Source organism: Phacochoerus africanus, chromosome 8 (genome assembly GCF_016906955.1).
Source record: "Phacochoerus africanus isolate WHEZ1 chromosome 8, ROS_Pafr_v1, whole genome shotgun sequence".
In the NCBI taxonomy this organism is placed as follows: Eukaryota; Metazoa; Chordata; class Mammalia; order Artiodactyla; family Suidae; genus Phacochoerus; species Phacochoerus africanus.
In genome coordinates this window covers 150,447,820-150,462,670 of record NC_062551.1, presented here as the reverse complement: position 1 = coordinate 150,462,670, position 14,851 = coordinate 150,447,820, and the positions used below count along the sequence as shown (strand labels likewise).

General features: G+C 43.7%; 1 protein-coding gene across 6 annotated transcripts in view; it reads left to right on the top strand.

Moving 5' to 3' along the window:
* The window catches only part of NFIA (nuclear factor I A), a 403,238-nt gene that overhangs the window by 315,563 nt on the left and 72,824 nt on the right, over nucleotides 1–14,851 (top strand). For all 6 annotated transcript variants that reach the window (XM_047788855.1, XM_047788853.1, XM_047788851.1 and 3 more), the window contains one exon: nucleotides 693–821. In XM_047788855.1, coding sequence (XP_047644811.1) covers nucleotides 693–821 — 129 coding nt within the window. The remainder of the gene's footprint in view (nucleotides 1–692; nucleotides 822–14,851) is intronic.

The window sequence follows — 14,851 nt, the reverse complement described above, 5'->3', positions numbered from 1 at the left end:
CTAGCCTGAGAACCTCCATATGCCGTGGGTGCGGCCCTGAGAGGACAAAAGACAAAAAAAAAAAAAAAAAAAGAAGAAGTACATTTTAAAATGGTATCACAGTGTAATATCCTGTTTTGAAATTGCTCTCCATGTCTTTATTCCATTTCATTGAATATCTTTCCATTGTCATTATTCTTTTATAGTAATTTTTCCTTGGATTATACCTTATTTAATCATTTAAGTTTTATTTTTTAACTTTTACCTTTTTTTCTATTGTAAATTATTCATTGGGTATGCAGCTGAGTTACCACTGTTGAGGGTTTTCTAAATGTCAAAATAGCAAACTGGCAAGATAAGATGATTGCAGATGAGGTATGCTTCTATTACCTTCTTCACAAAGGGTCCCAGAGGCCCCAGGCCCATGCAGCAGCTTTCAGAAAGCGTGGGGATAGTGGCACTCTATAATGAGAGAGGATCAGTGCCCCCCGACAGTGGACTGTGATTTAGGAGAGTCTGTCAGAAGCAACCATATGCTGCTGTCAGGGGACTGTTCTGTCACCTGTTTGTTCCCATGACACGTTCATACCAAATCAAAACACATTTTCCATTCACAGGTAGATTTTTAAATTCTTTTAAGGGTTATCTTGTAGGTTGCATAAGCTGTTGTGCCACGAATTACAGTGTGCTTATCAACCCATCCTTCCTGCCAGGAATGCCATCTCCAACCACACTGAAGAAGTCGGAGAAGTCTGGTTTCAGCAGCCCCTCCCCTTCGCAGACCTCCTCCCTGGGAACGGCGTTCACACAGCATCACCGACCTGTCATTACAGGACCCAGAGGTGAGCTGCTCCACAGGCACCCTTGGTTGTGCTTAGTGCATGACCTTGAGACCACAGTAGCAAAAAGAGAGAATGAGGACTCCCCCGGAGTGCTCCTGAAGGCAGTGAGTGTTCCTCTTTCTTCTCCTTGGGGACTGCTTTGGAATTGTAGGGACCTAAGAGATGTGGCATCAGCCCTGATCTTTACCTGTTTCTTTGCTGGAGGGTTGTTGCAAAGAGGTGGGAGGGAATTTGAATGAAACCAAAATCAAATCTGTCCCACAGGTCATAATCAGAGTGACACACGTGCGTGGGTGGGTGCGTGTGCGTGTGTGTGTGTGTGTTAGGTGAGTTTATTTTTGTGAATTACCTGTTTTCAAGCAACAGCTTATTTTCATTCTCTCAATCCTGCTGGTTCCCTTTCCTTGAAACCTGATTTCAGCATGTGTCCTTTTGCGTTGAGGTTGTTTGCATCACCGCGTTGATGAGCCATCTTCATTCACTCCTTTTGAAGTTGTGGATAGTTTGTCTGGTTTTCATTGCCATGTTTTCATTATTTTTGTCTCTGGTGCCTTTAAGTTTATTATTAAAATGTGTCCACAAGAAATGTGATTTGTATTGCACATTAAAGACAAGCCTTAAACCTCAAGAGAATGTCAGCAAATCACTTAACTTGAACTTATTGCAAGATGAAAATATTTATTAGTTTGTTTATGAAACTCCCATAGTAGGAGCATGAGTAATTGTAACCATGTTTGCCTCTTCCATCGGATTTTCATGTAGGTAGGTTTGTGATCTACCAGCTGGTATCATAAAACACCCTAGGAAGTTATGGTCTCTTGTCTACTTTGACATACGCCTGGGGAAACTGATATTTCTTGCATTAATCTCAATGTTAGTCCCACAAATCTGAATCCCTTTATGAATACTCCGTGTGCACCTCAGGGAAATAGGACAGTTGAGAGGGCTGGCCAATGCACATGTGCAGAAATCACAGTGAAGACAATAAGTATGCTGACTTTTGTGTGAAGCAGTTTCTCTGACCACAATTATGAACAGTCACTTGCTCCATCTTTAAACATAATGTGATCACTGATGGAATTTTCTCAAGACCCCTAGTTATTTTTATGTGTGAGAGTATGTGTGGTATAATCAGAGAAGCTATATATGTATTTTTTCTAATTTGAAAACTTTGTATCTAAATGGGATTATATGGGAGTTCCCATCGTGGCTCAGTGGTTAGCAAACCCAACTAGTATCCATGAGGATGCAGGTTCGATCCCTGGCCTCGCTTGGTGGGTTAAGGATCCCGCATTGCTGTGGCTGTGGTGTAGACCGCAGCTGCAGCTCCAATTCCACCCCTAGCCTGGGAACTTCATATGCCACAGGTGTGCCCCTAAGAAATAAAAGAAAACAAATGGGATTATATGGTCCCAGAATGAGTCTCTTTGGATGGGGCTGGATGATGATATAATCCCCATTGTCAAGATCCACTAAGCACTGAAACTGTAGAGTTAAAAGATATGGTGCCCTTTTTGTCAGAAGATTTTTGGACTTAGGGAGATAAGGCCTGTGATGTTTCTCATCTTTTTATGGCCAGGTTAACATATTCCAAATGCTAAAGAAACGTTAAAAGCAGACATTTCCGCCAGAGCTCAGAGGAGGGAACTATGGAGTTTCCTTCCTCCATTCACCAAGGATTTGCTGTCACTACGGACACTGGAAATTCAGTGGATCCTGTCCTTATAGAGCATATAGTGCAGTACACGAAAATAAGCGTGTAGAAGATGAGGTGCAATGCACTGTCACCTCTCACTTTATATCAGAGAAAGAGACATCGAAGTGTAGATAATGTTCAAGTCAGATCTTGTGTGTGTGTGTGTGTGTGTGTCTTTTGTCTTTTTAGGGCTGCACCCACAGCATAGGGAGGTTCCCAGGCTAGGGGTGAAATTGGAGCTGCAGGTGCTGGTCTACCCCAGAGCCACAGCAATGCCGGGGTCCTTAACCCACTGCCTGAGGCCAGGGATCGAACCCCCAACCTCATGGATACTAGTCCGGTTCGTTAACCACTGAGCCACGATGAGAACTCCCTCAAGTCAGATTTATTTATTTATTTATTTATTTTGTCTTTTTAGGGCCGCACCCGCGGCATATGGAGGTTCCCAGGCTAGGGGTCCAGTCGGAGCTTTAGCCACCAGCCTACACTACAGCCACAGCAATGTAGGATCCAAGCCGCGTCTGTGACCTACACCACAGCTCAGCAGCGGATCCTTAACCCACTGAGTGAGGCCAGGAATCGAACCCGCAACCTCATGGTTCCTAGTCAGATTCGTTAACCATTGAGCCACGATGGGAACTCCTCAAGTCAGATTTAAAAGTCTGCTTACATAAGTGGAGGGCAAAGGAACAACTCATGATGCAGCAGGGCCATAAGGACTGGGCCTCATAATTTGCTGGTAATCAGGATGGTTGGTTAAGCTGTTTCTTTCCACTTACCTTCTGAATTTTTTTAATGTCCTCATCAATAAATGGGAACAAGACTACTGTTGAATGAAGTTTTTCTCCCAACTTCATATGCTTGTACAGAAATTACAATAAGACAATATTTGTAGAGACTTTTTTGAGGGGCATAAAGCATTGTGCATATGTTATCATTTATTCAGTAATGCTGAGTGCCTTCCATGTGTCTTGCCTTAAAACCATAGTTCTAGAAACTATCAAAACGATTCTATACTTACCTGTGAGTGCCATGATTGGGAGCTTCCTCACGCTAAACAAAGAATTATATTTGCTAAAATGACTCACACTGGCTCAAACCGGGGGCACCTTCGTAGCCTACAGCACAGTGAGTTTTGATCTCCTATCCATACTCATGGAATTGTTTATAAGGAGCAGGAAAAGATGCCCAATTTAAGAATTATGGGGGAATTCCCATTGTGGTGCAGTGGAAATGAATCCGACTAGTATCCATGAGGATATGGATTCCATCCCTGGCCTTGCTCAGTGGGTTAAGGATCTGGTGTTGCCGTGAGCTGTGGGGTAGGTCACAGATGTGGCTTGGATCCCACATTGCTGTGGCTGTGGTGTAGGCCAGCTCCAATTCTGATTTGACCCCTGGCCTGGGTACTTCCACGTGCTATGGGTTCAGGCCTAAAAAGAAAAAAAAAAAAAATACAGAATTCTAAAAAGTCTTTGTTTTCACCAGAATTCAGGATGATTCCCAGCATCCTCAGTCCTCTTTTGGGGGAAATTGGCTCCAGTACCCTTTCTCATTGCAGCCTGCCCGCCTCAGTGGTCTCGTGAAGGGAGGTGGTGTAGTTGAGATGAAATACTTGACTGACATCTTTGTGGTCAGAATCCCAGAGTTGAAAGAGGCTAACATAAGACACTCTTGAGCTAAGACCTTTTTAAAGGTTGCTATTCAGGCAGTTGTTATTCAAGACATACAAGCTACAGGTATCGTATTCCCTCGTATTCTTCTCAGAACTAGTTGGCAAGCTAATCCTTGGAATGGCATCACATCTGGGATGAAGAGTTGATGTTTGAGGAAGATGAGGCCAGATTTGAAGAGGGAGAGTCTTTTGGAGGGAGCCAGTGCGGAATAAATGTGACGTGTACATACAGGAGAATCTCACACGTGGTTTTTATCATAAGGAGTTACCACAATCTGAAACGGCAAATCCTTAGAGAATCCAGACAGGCAATCAGCCTTGAAAAGGCTGGAAGAAGAGAAAGGTGTGTCCTTTATCAGGATCCTGGGGCACTGGGAACGCTGTTTACTGCACACTTGTTCAGTCACATGGCATAATCACCTCTGGGTAGCACTCAGGTTGCAAGACTCTGCTGCCTTCCTTAAAATTTCTTAAAATTTTACCTTGATGAGACAAGTACCAATTAGTATCACGATTGCTGTGTAACAAAGTTCGGTGCCTGGGCCAGAAGTGGTCCTCCCCCCCGCCCCACCCCCACACAGCAGGGATCAAACCCACACTATAGCAGCAACCTGTTAATGATGCTGGATCCTTAACCCACTGTGCCACCAGGAAACTCCCCCAGAGATGGTATTTTAACAGAGCTAGAGCAAAGCAAGATCACCTCCCTGGGGCAAAAAAAAAAAAAAAAAAAAAAAAAGCCCTCTTTTTCACTGCAAAAATTAGCTGTGTTTGGAAATTTGGTCGCCACCTTTTACAAAGGAAACCTCTCTTTGATGATGGGAAAGCTGAGGCAGAAAAAGAAGGTCTTAAAGGGATTGGAAACGTGTGAAGGAAAAGTGTAGGGGATTGAACAGACTGGGATTTGAGTCCTGTCCCTGCCACTTTTACCAACTGCATGAACCTGGCACACAGCTTTCATTCTCCGAGCCACGGATTCCTCATCTATGAATGGAAGATCCTAATCTCGACCTCAAGAGAATGGTATCCTCGAAGGAGTAGAGGCAATCGGTATTCGCTGTCAGTAGCACAGTGCAGGAAAAGAGTGCACACTCAGGTCATGCAAAGGATTTAATCCCCCATTTTCATCCAGGGCTCGAAAGTCTCATGCTGTGCTACTGCTATTGCCTGTCTAAACGCTGCCCGTCCCAAGACCAGCTCAGGCACCACTTTCTACGTGAGGCCTGCTCGGCTCCTCTCAGGCCGCCGTCGTCTCACACTTCTCAGGCTCTGGGACCCCTTAGGATCTGCACATTCTGCCACCCACTTGGTCCTGCTTTTTTGTTGTTGTTGTTGTTTGTTTTTTGTTTTTGTGTTTTTAGGGCCGCACTCATGGCACATGGAAGTTCCCAGGCTAGGGGTCAAATCAGAGCTATAGCTGCCGGCCTACGCCAGAGCCGCGGCAACGTGGGATCCGAGCCGAGTCTGTGACCTACACCACAGCTCGCAGCAACAAGGATCCTTAAACCACTCAGCAAGACCAGGGATCCAACCTGCGTCCTCATGGATTCTAGTCAGATTCGCTTCCATTGAGCCACAACGGGAACTCCCAGTCATGCTTTGTTCATTAATGTCCATGTCTTGTCCTTCTTCTAGAACGAAACCTCTGAGAGGTAGGGTCTCTAATATACACTTTGGGGTATCTTCCTTGTGTCTCACCCAGGGGGTTTTATGGCAAATGTTGCTTGAATCAATAAAAAATGCTCACATTTCACATAAAGCGGCACAGGAGGCATTCATCTCCTCCCTGAAACTGACAGGTTGCCATTGCTTCAGAAGTACTAAGGGTGATCTATATATGATCATTTATATATACATATATAACATAATATATATGATATATGTAATATATATATAATATAGAATCATATATATATTACAATCACTGTGCACTTCAAGCTGAGCGATTGGGCTTTCCAAAACTTTCTTTTACCAGTACTTAAAATTTCAACCATGATAAAGTATTTAACCATGACAGTCAATGACAGTTGATCTTATCCACAATAATGGGAAAAAATATTTTTTTCTTCCTCTGCCTTTTAAGAATTGTAGGTTTGGAGTTCCCATCGTGGCTCAGTGGAAACAAATCTGACTAGCATCCATGAGGACGCAGGTTCTATCCCTGGCCTTGCTCAGTGGGTTAAGAATCCAGTGCTGCCGTGAGCTGTGGTGTTGTAGGCCAGCAGCTACAGCTCCAATTCGACCCCTAGCCTGGGAACCTTCCTATGCCAAGGGTGCGGCCCTAAAAAGACAAAAAAAAAGGGGGGGGGTTTGTAGGTTTGCCTGATGATTTAAAGGGGATTAACTCCTCTTGAAAATTATTTGGAGTACTCATCAGTGGTATTTTAAAATTTCTTGAAAAGTTTGTCTTATTGAAACTTATGTTTCTGTCCAAAGTCTTTGCTGTTTTCAAAAATGAGATAATGGGTGATACTTAATTTAAAAGTTCAGCACTAGGTAACACAGCTCTGTGCTTTAGGAATCGGGAAGCAGGGAAGAGCCTGAACTATACACATTGTGAGGCAGAGGTGGAGAGGAATTGGCAAACAAGCACTGAGTGAGCTTCATCTAGGGTCACAGAATTTGAGATTTGTGCTCTGGGAATCTTCCAGTTTAATTCATCCCCTGTATCCACTAAGAAGGTGTTTGGTTGTAAGTAGCTGAAAATCTGACTAAGGAAGGAGGGGGTATTTTTCTCTTATAAAAACAAATACATGATTCAGGACTGTCATGGTGTCATCTAAGTGCCATCAAGGAGTAAGATTTCTTCTCTTATCCATGCGTTAGTGGGTTGTTCTCATCCTCACGTTGTGACTTCATGGTCACAACATAGCCACTGCGCTGCTGCCATACATCTGCATTCCAAGCAGAAAGAAGGGAAAGGACGAGGGTAAAAAGTGCCTGCCAGCTCATTCTGCCACCTTCTTTAGAATCTTATGCAGCATGATCGGAACTATGCCACATGATCATCTCTAGCTTCAAGGGAGACTGGAAAATCTAGGTTTTTTTAAGATGAGCATATAGCCACTCTGTGTAAAATTAGGATTAAGTAGGGAAATAAGGGAGAAATATGTTGGCTAGCAGTCAGTAGCATAGTTCTCTGTTAACTTTTACAAATGCCAAATCTGAGCTGGCAAAAGCCAAGACTAAAAATCTAGTATCTCAGTGCTGTGCTTTTTTCACCAGATCAACAGTTTCTACTTTTTTCTCCTCCACTGGGAGAAATCAACTGCATTTATTTAAACAATGAGTTTATTCTCACGGTTTTTATTAGTCAAGGACATGACATAGCCATTTAGATTTTTTGATAAGCATGACATAACCCATGTTATTACACTGAGGTTTTTTGGGGTTTTTTTAATAGCCATAAACACATCCGTTGACCTTTTTTAATGAGCCCATGAATCCTTGCTACTAGTAAATCCAGGGTTTCTGGTAGGTGTGAGTTCTCTTCAAAGACAACTTTTGGGGTCAGTTTGACTTTTTTTTTTTTAATATTGAAATAGCTTATAATTCCCATTACTGTCTAGAGGCCCATTAATTTTTTCCACAAGTATTTGTCAAGCACTTACAGTGTACAGGGTGCTCTGCTGTTTGCTGAGTAGAGTGAACAAGATAAGCTTGGATTCTGGCCTCAGTGTGCTTGCTTCCTGTGGATGGCAGACCAGAAAGCTAGCAGTAATATCTGTGATAGGGAAACTCGGGGTGCTGTCAGGGCCCCGGGGCATCCTGAGACAGAACTATCATGGCATTTGGCACTGAGCAAGTCCAAACAAGCATGACTTACCCCCCATTCTCAAACAGAGTGCCTTCTAGTTGTAAGCATGCAAAGCAACAGCAAACAGTCATGCTTTGAGATAGATAAGTGCTGAGGAATCCAGACATACAAAATGGGAGTGCAAGGCTAGAGCCCCACTTCTTTATGGGTCAAAAAATATACATACATGAAGACCTCAAATTGCCCTGATTCTGAACACATGTGTAAGATGTATTAAAACAATAACTATATAAACCAAAGATATATTGTGCAGCTTTCGAAGAATCCTGCCGGTTTCTGTTTGGACTTGCTCTGTAAACCTCCCTAAGTCCATGATCCTCACAGCCCAAACAGGGATCCTGCTCTTAGCGATGAAACATGTGAGGGTCTGAAGTTAACAATATCTCCCAGTTCGGCCAAGAAAAATACACTGCAGAGAATTATGAGAATTAAGATAACTTTCCAGGAAGCTGAGGTCACCAGGAAAGGTTGGGAGAGTGTAGATTCACAGACAATACTCGAGGAGGAAGGAAGAAGAGGTAACATAGGAAGGCAGCAGTTATCACTAGATGGCAGGGCCTGTGAGAGCAGGGACCAGGTCTTTTATTTTTCTCCCCGATATCCTGTATCCCTCAGCCTCACGCCTGGCGTAAGGAAAGCATTCACTAATACTTGTGGAATAAATGAATGAGCAACATGGATTTGATTGAAGACAAACAGAAAGGTTAGGAATAATAGGGAGTTCATTCCATACCCCAAGTGTGATCATAATATGGTATTCAGATATTCAGCATTTGGGGAATGGTGCTTAAGCACTCATTATACATTTGCTTGATTTTACTTTATTTATTTATTTATTTATTTTTTTCGCTGCAACTAGGGCATGTGGAAGTTCTGGGGCCAGGGATCGAACCGAGCTGCTATTGCCACCTGCCTCACAGCTGTGGCAACGCCAGATCTTCACCCACTGCGCCACACAGGAGCTTCCTGCTTGGTTTGAATTAAGCGCTTCTACTTTGATGGGCATTAAGAGAAATGCTGAGCTCAGAGTGATTTGATCCCCTTTTTATGGAATATTTGCTGTGCAATTATACATTTTTCTGTTGAAACTAAGGGCGCTGCAGAAGGAGTAGTCCCTGGTGCCTCATCGCTATCATAACCATGGCACCTTCCTCGGCATGGGCCCCAGACCTAAGTAGTAGGGTCCTTTAGCTTTCTTGTATCATATTGGCAAACTTCTTTGCCTCTTAGGAAAGCTTTCTAACTTAGTGGCAGAACATGCTAGTTCTCCTTTCAAGGAAGCCGAATCTAATTTGTCTCCTGGTTTAGTGCAATTGAATCATCTCAGGAAAATGAGAAGCAGTTAAGTACCTGTTGCTAACAAGGTACTGAAATAATCTGCCAGCAGACGTAAGGTGTTTCTTTATCATTGGACTGTGTCATTTAAGAAAACATTACGTTGTCTTTATAATCAGCATTGCCAGAACTGACTCTCAAACCTTACAAGGGCCAGCTCTGAGGGGCACTAAAAAGAGAACAAGAGGGCTTGTGAATGCTGGTCAAGGTTTGCTCAAGTGCCGGTACCCAGCCTGATGGGCAACCTTGTCGACAGAACTTGAAGGAACTGGGTGGTAAAGAGGAAAATCAGCTTTTGAGCAAAGGCCCTTCAAGTCCCAGTTCAGGAAATTATTAGATTCATTAGCCAGATACTTAGAACCAGCTATTACTGCCCAGCCAAAGGAAAAACCAGTGCCAGCAAATGTTTTAAAACTACAACTAAACAAAAGTCAGGAAGCGTGTAATTAAAACTGTACCTTTATTGTATTGTAAAGAGTTTCACTGTGACATGGAAAATATTTAAAGGAGAAGGCTGTTTAGCTTAATTTGTCTGCAAGTGCCCGGCTTAGTAGAGAAGTATCCTAAATTAACTGTAAGGCCACCCACCGAGTGAGCCTCATAAAGGGCCACGGCTGCTCAGCTTGGTTTTGTGTAACCGTTCAATAATTACTAGATAAATGCATAACTAAAAGCTCTATTACACTAATAATTTGTACTGAGATAGATGTGTGGGACACCCTGCTGGGTTAATTTGTCATCTCCGCAGCAAACTTCTAAAGAGAGCTCTTCTGCAGTGGAATCTGTTACTGTGTTGTCCCAAGGAGGACAGGTTAGAGCATTAAGACCAATTGGCTCCTTAATCTCTTAAAGAGGCAAAATGCCCCCAGGGTGAGTGCCTGAGAAGAGAGTAAGGTGATTGGTGATTAACCACACGGACCCCAATTTAAACTCATCTGGACAAAAGGAGCTGCTCTCCCTTGAATTCCTTGCCCTTTTCTCCCTCCAACTCTTGCATCTCTCCATCTCTCCCTCCTTTTCATCCACTCTCCTTCGCTGCCTCCTTCCACACACCCCCGTAAATCCACAGATGCAGACACAGTGAAGGCAGTGGTTCTGAGCAAGATTCCCTTGAAATCCTGTCAATGATAAGCCTTCTGAGTATCACTTGTACCCTAAATCACATGATCAGATAAATCCTGAGCAGGTCTTTCCGGTTTAGCCTAATATAATGGTGATGCCATGTTTCAATGTATTCTTTATTTCCTTTTTTCAGAGTAGAATAAAAAGTGTTGGACTTGTATCTTCTCTTTATGTGGAATGTTTTCTTCTCTAACACACACACACACACACCACACCACACCACACCACACCACACCACACCACATCACACACTTGCTGTTTTTGATATGAGGCGCACATTCAAGCTTCAGTGCAGGATTTTCAACTCCCCTATTGACAGAACCATAAATCATGTTAAAGTTAAGTGAATTACTGCAGCATGGAACTGTACCCTTAACAATGTTTATGGAGTATCAGCTTATCATCCATGTAGGCAGAGGGGGGTGAGCACTGCTACCCGAAATGGGAACATACAGTCCTGTTAACGTGGCTGCAGTATCACAGCGAGTCGCCCTTTTTTGCTGCACCCTTTGCATTGTTGAAACTAGTGTAGGTAATCACTCTCACGTACAGGACGTTACTTTAAATGTTTATTTCCGCAGTAAATTTACATCTGTCGTATATCTTTGAGTTAAGTGGCAGTTGTTTCCCCCACCCAACCCCCACCAAACAATTCATTTTTCTTATGTACAAAGCACATGTGAGGAACGTCAGAGTTGCCAGGTTGTATTACAGTAATAAGGGACCTGTGAGGAAAATATCATGAAAGGAAATAAACTATTTGACCTCTGAAAAAAGAATTCCGACGGGAGCAGCAGAGTGCAGTGAAAAGAGCCTGAGCTGTGGAGTCAGCCAGAATAGAGTTCAAATCCTGGCTGGCCACTTGGGATCTACATAAGCTCCTGCGAGTCACCTGTCCTCTACTGGCCCGTTTTCCCAGCTGTACAAATCATTGAGGTGTTACTAGGAGGAAGAAGCCAACTGAGATCTGGAAAGGGCCATGCGTGTGATTAGTATGTTACTAAATGGTAGTTGTCTCAGATTGCCCCTGTCCCCATATCTTTGTTTTCTTTTTATGTGGCTCCCTTGAAAGGATTCTTGCTTCCCTCATTCCCATCTCTAGTTCTCTTTCATCTGTTCTTGTGGGTCCAGGAGTGTGTGTTTCTCCTCACTTACAGCCTTAAAAAGATGAGCCCTCCCAATGGCCCCATCCGTCACTCTTGTATAGTTGGAAAAGCAGGGAGTGGGTCCCTTCTGTTGGTATGAAATATGAATTTGGAAAACCTTGGTATCCCTGCAGGCTATCTAGATCTTCCTGAATCCCCAAATTCCTAATACTGTAATAAGAGTTATTGAATTGTTGCATACCTCATACTGAACAGAGGATGTGTTAATAAGCACTCTTTCAAGTGAAACATTCTTACATGTGAAAGAACCCCTCTGGTCTCTCCAAAAGAAAATAATGGATTGGTCCACATAACTAATAAGCCTAAGGGTTTATGGCTTCAGGTAGAGCTGGATCCAGATGCTCAAGTGATAACTTCGGAAATATGTAACTTTATCTTCCTCAGCTCTGCTGCCCTCTGTGTGAATCTCATTCTTAGGCTAAATCTTCTCAGATCATGGCACTACTGATGGGAGCCGCTCCAGGCTTAATTCCCATCAATTTAACAATTCTAAGGGAAAGATAACAGCTTTTTCACAATAGATCTAGAGAAAGTCCTACTCCTGGATGCTGATGTCTCTGACTGGCTTGATTTGGGTCATTTGCTTACTTTAAAAAACAATGAGGTGCCACCTTACACCAGTCAAAATGGCCATCATTACTAAGTCTACAATTAACAAATGCTGGAGAGGGTGTGGAGAAAAGGGAACCCTCCTGCACTGTTGGTGGGAATGTAAATTGGTACAACCACTTTGGAAAACAGTATGGAGGGGAGTTCCTGTTTTGGCTCAGCGGTAACAAATCCAACTAGTATCCATGAGGAGGATGTGGGTTGGCGTTGCTGTGGCTGTGTCACAGGCTGGCAGCTACAGCTCCCATTTGACCCCTCGTCTGGGAACTCGTATGCTGCAGGTGCAGCCCTAAAAAGCAAAAAGAAGAAGAAGAAGAAAAAGAAAACAGTATGGCAGTTCCTCAGAAAACTAAATATAGAACTACCACATGACCCAGTAATCCCACTCCTGGGCATATGTTTGGAAAAAACTTTCATTGAAAAAGATACACGCAACCCTATGTTCTTTGCAGCATAATTCACAATAGCCAAGACATGGAAACAACCTAAATGTCCATTGACAGATGACTGGATCAAGAAGATATGGTACATATACACAGTGAAATACTACTCAGCCATAAAAAGAACAAATTATGCTATTTGCAGCAGCATGGATGGAACTAGAGATTCTCATGCACTAGAGATTCTCATTACTAAATGCAGTAAGTCAGAAAGAGAAAGACAAATACAATATGATATCCCTTATATCTGGAATCTAATATATGGCACAAATGAACCTATCTACACTAAAGAAAGAAACTCATGAACGTGGAGAACAGACTTGTGGTTGGCAAGAGGGAGAGAGAGGGGGTGGGATGGACTGGGAGTTTGGCGTTAGTAGATGCAATGAGATCATGCTGTATAGCACAGAGAACTATATCTAATCACTTGTGGTGGAATATGATGGAGGATAATGTGAGAAAAAGAATATATGTGTGTGTGTGTATATATATATATATATATGCATATGTATAACTGTGTCACTTTGCTGTACAGCAGAAATTGCCAGTACATTATAAGTCAATTATAATAAAAATTAAAAAAAAAATCTTTAGGGAGATCCCGTTGTGGCTCAGAGAAACAAATTTGACTAGTATCTATGAGGATATAGGTTCGATCCCTGGCCTTGCTCAGTGGGTTAAGGATCTGGTGTTGCTGTGATCTGTGGTGTAGGTCGCAGACCTAGCTCAGATCCCGCATTTCTGTGGCTGTGGTGTAGGTCAGTAGCTGCAGCTCCGATTTGACCCCTAGCCTGGGAACTTCCATATGCTGCAAGCGCAGCCCTAAAAAAGCCAAAAAAAAAAAAATCTTTCTGGGAGTTCCCTAGCGGCACAGCAGTTTAAGGATCTTGCGTTGTCACTGCAGTGGCTCGGGTCACAGCCATGTGGGTTTGATCCCTGGCCCCGGGAACTTCCATTTGTCTCAAGTGTGGCCAGAAAAAAAAAAAGTCTTTATGTTTAAAAGATAACAAGGAGGGGCTGGCTGCCATGGCAGACAGCAGCCCTGCAGGGAGCGAAGCATTGGCAGCCCTGGCCACCCTAGGCATCTACTTTCAGACCCCCTGGGGTTGCAAGCAGAGCTAGGTGACACAGATGACGAGGGCCCAGTGAGGTGCCAAAGGAAGGTCACGGTCAAGTCAGACCACCAGGAGCCATAGAAGGGCCTCAGCCTAGAGGAGTGGGTCCTAGAGCAGCTACTTTCCTCTACGACTGCCAGGAAGAGGAAAAGCCAGAGTTGGAGACTGCTGTGGCTGAACTCCTGGACATGAAGAGCAGTGATGCCCAGGCTGCCAGGGTCAAGGATCTGCTGGTCGACTGTTACAAACCCACTGATGCTCTCACCTCTGGCCTGCTGGACAAGATCCAGGGATGCAGTAGCTGAGCACACTCAGAAGAAGTAAGGGTCCTCTACCCATGGGACAATCGCTGCCCTCTGACCATGAAGCAACAACAGTACTGGGGGGTCCTGCGGCCAGACGGGGGTCCTGATCCCTTGAGCAGGGGTCCCAGGATCCCTGGCCCAGAGGCCTCTTCCCTGAAATTAAAAAAAAAAAAAAAAAAGATAATAGGGTTTCTCATTGGTATGGTCTGGATTATGTGCCCACTCACAGAGCTGGGGGGCAGGTTGCCTCTACACTGATGACATAGGCTGAGGTGGAGGGAAGGATAGTTGCCCAAAGAAACATTAGAGCTCTGCTTCTAGAAGAAAGGGTGAAGGACAGCTGGGCAGGCAAAACTAACCGCTGTCCTGTATGGGGCATAGAGCAAAGCTGTCTTGAGCGCTGGGCAGTGGGCTTGGCTCTCCCACCAGCCAAGTGCCCTAGTGCTGCAGCTGGGGCTTACAGAGCACAGCTGAAACCCAGGTTTAGAAAACTGACTATTAGTCCATACCTGGAAGTCCACGAAAACCATTCACCTCTTGTCTCAATTATCTTGTGTTGCTACATTGCACTGTATGATCCTGGTTACTTTTCATATATTTTCATTTATCCTAAAAACACAATTCTAAGAATTATAAATAGCCCAGAGTCAAGCATACTGACTGGCATACAGTAGATTCTCAACACATGCTGTTTATTATTATTGCTATTATTATTATTATTTTGTCTTTTTAGGGCTGTGTGCCCCCAGC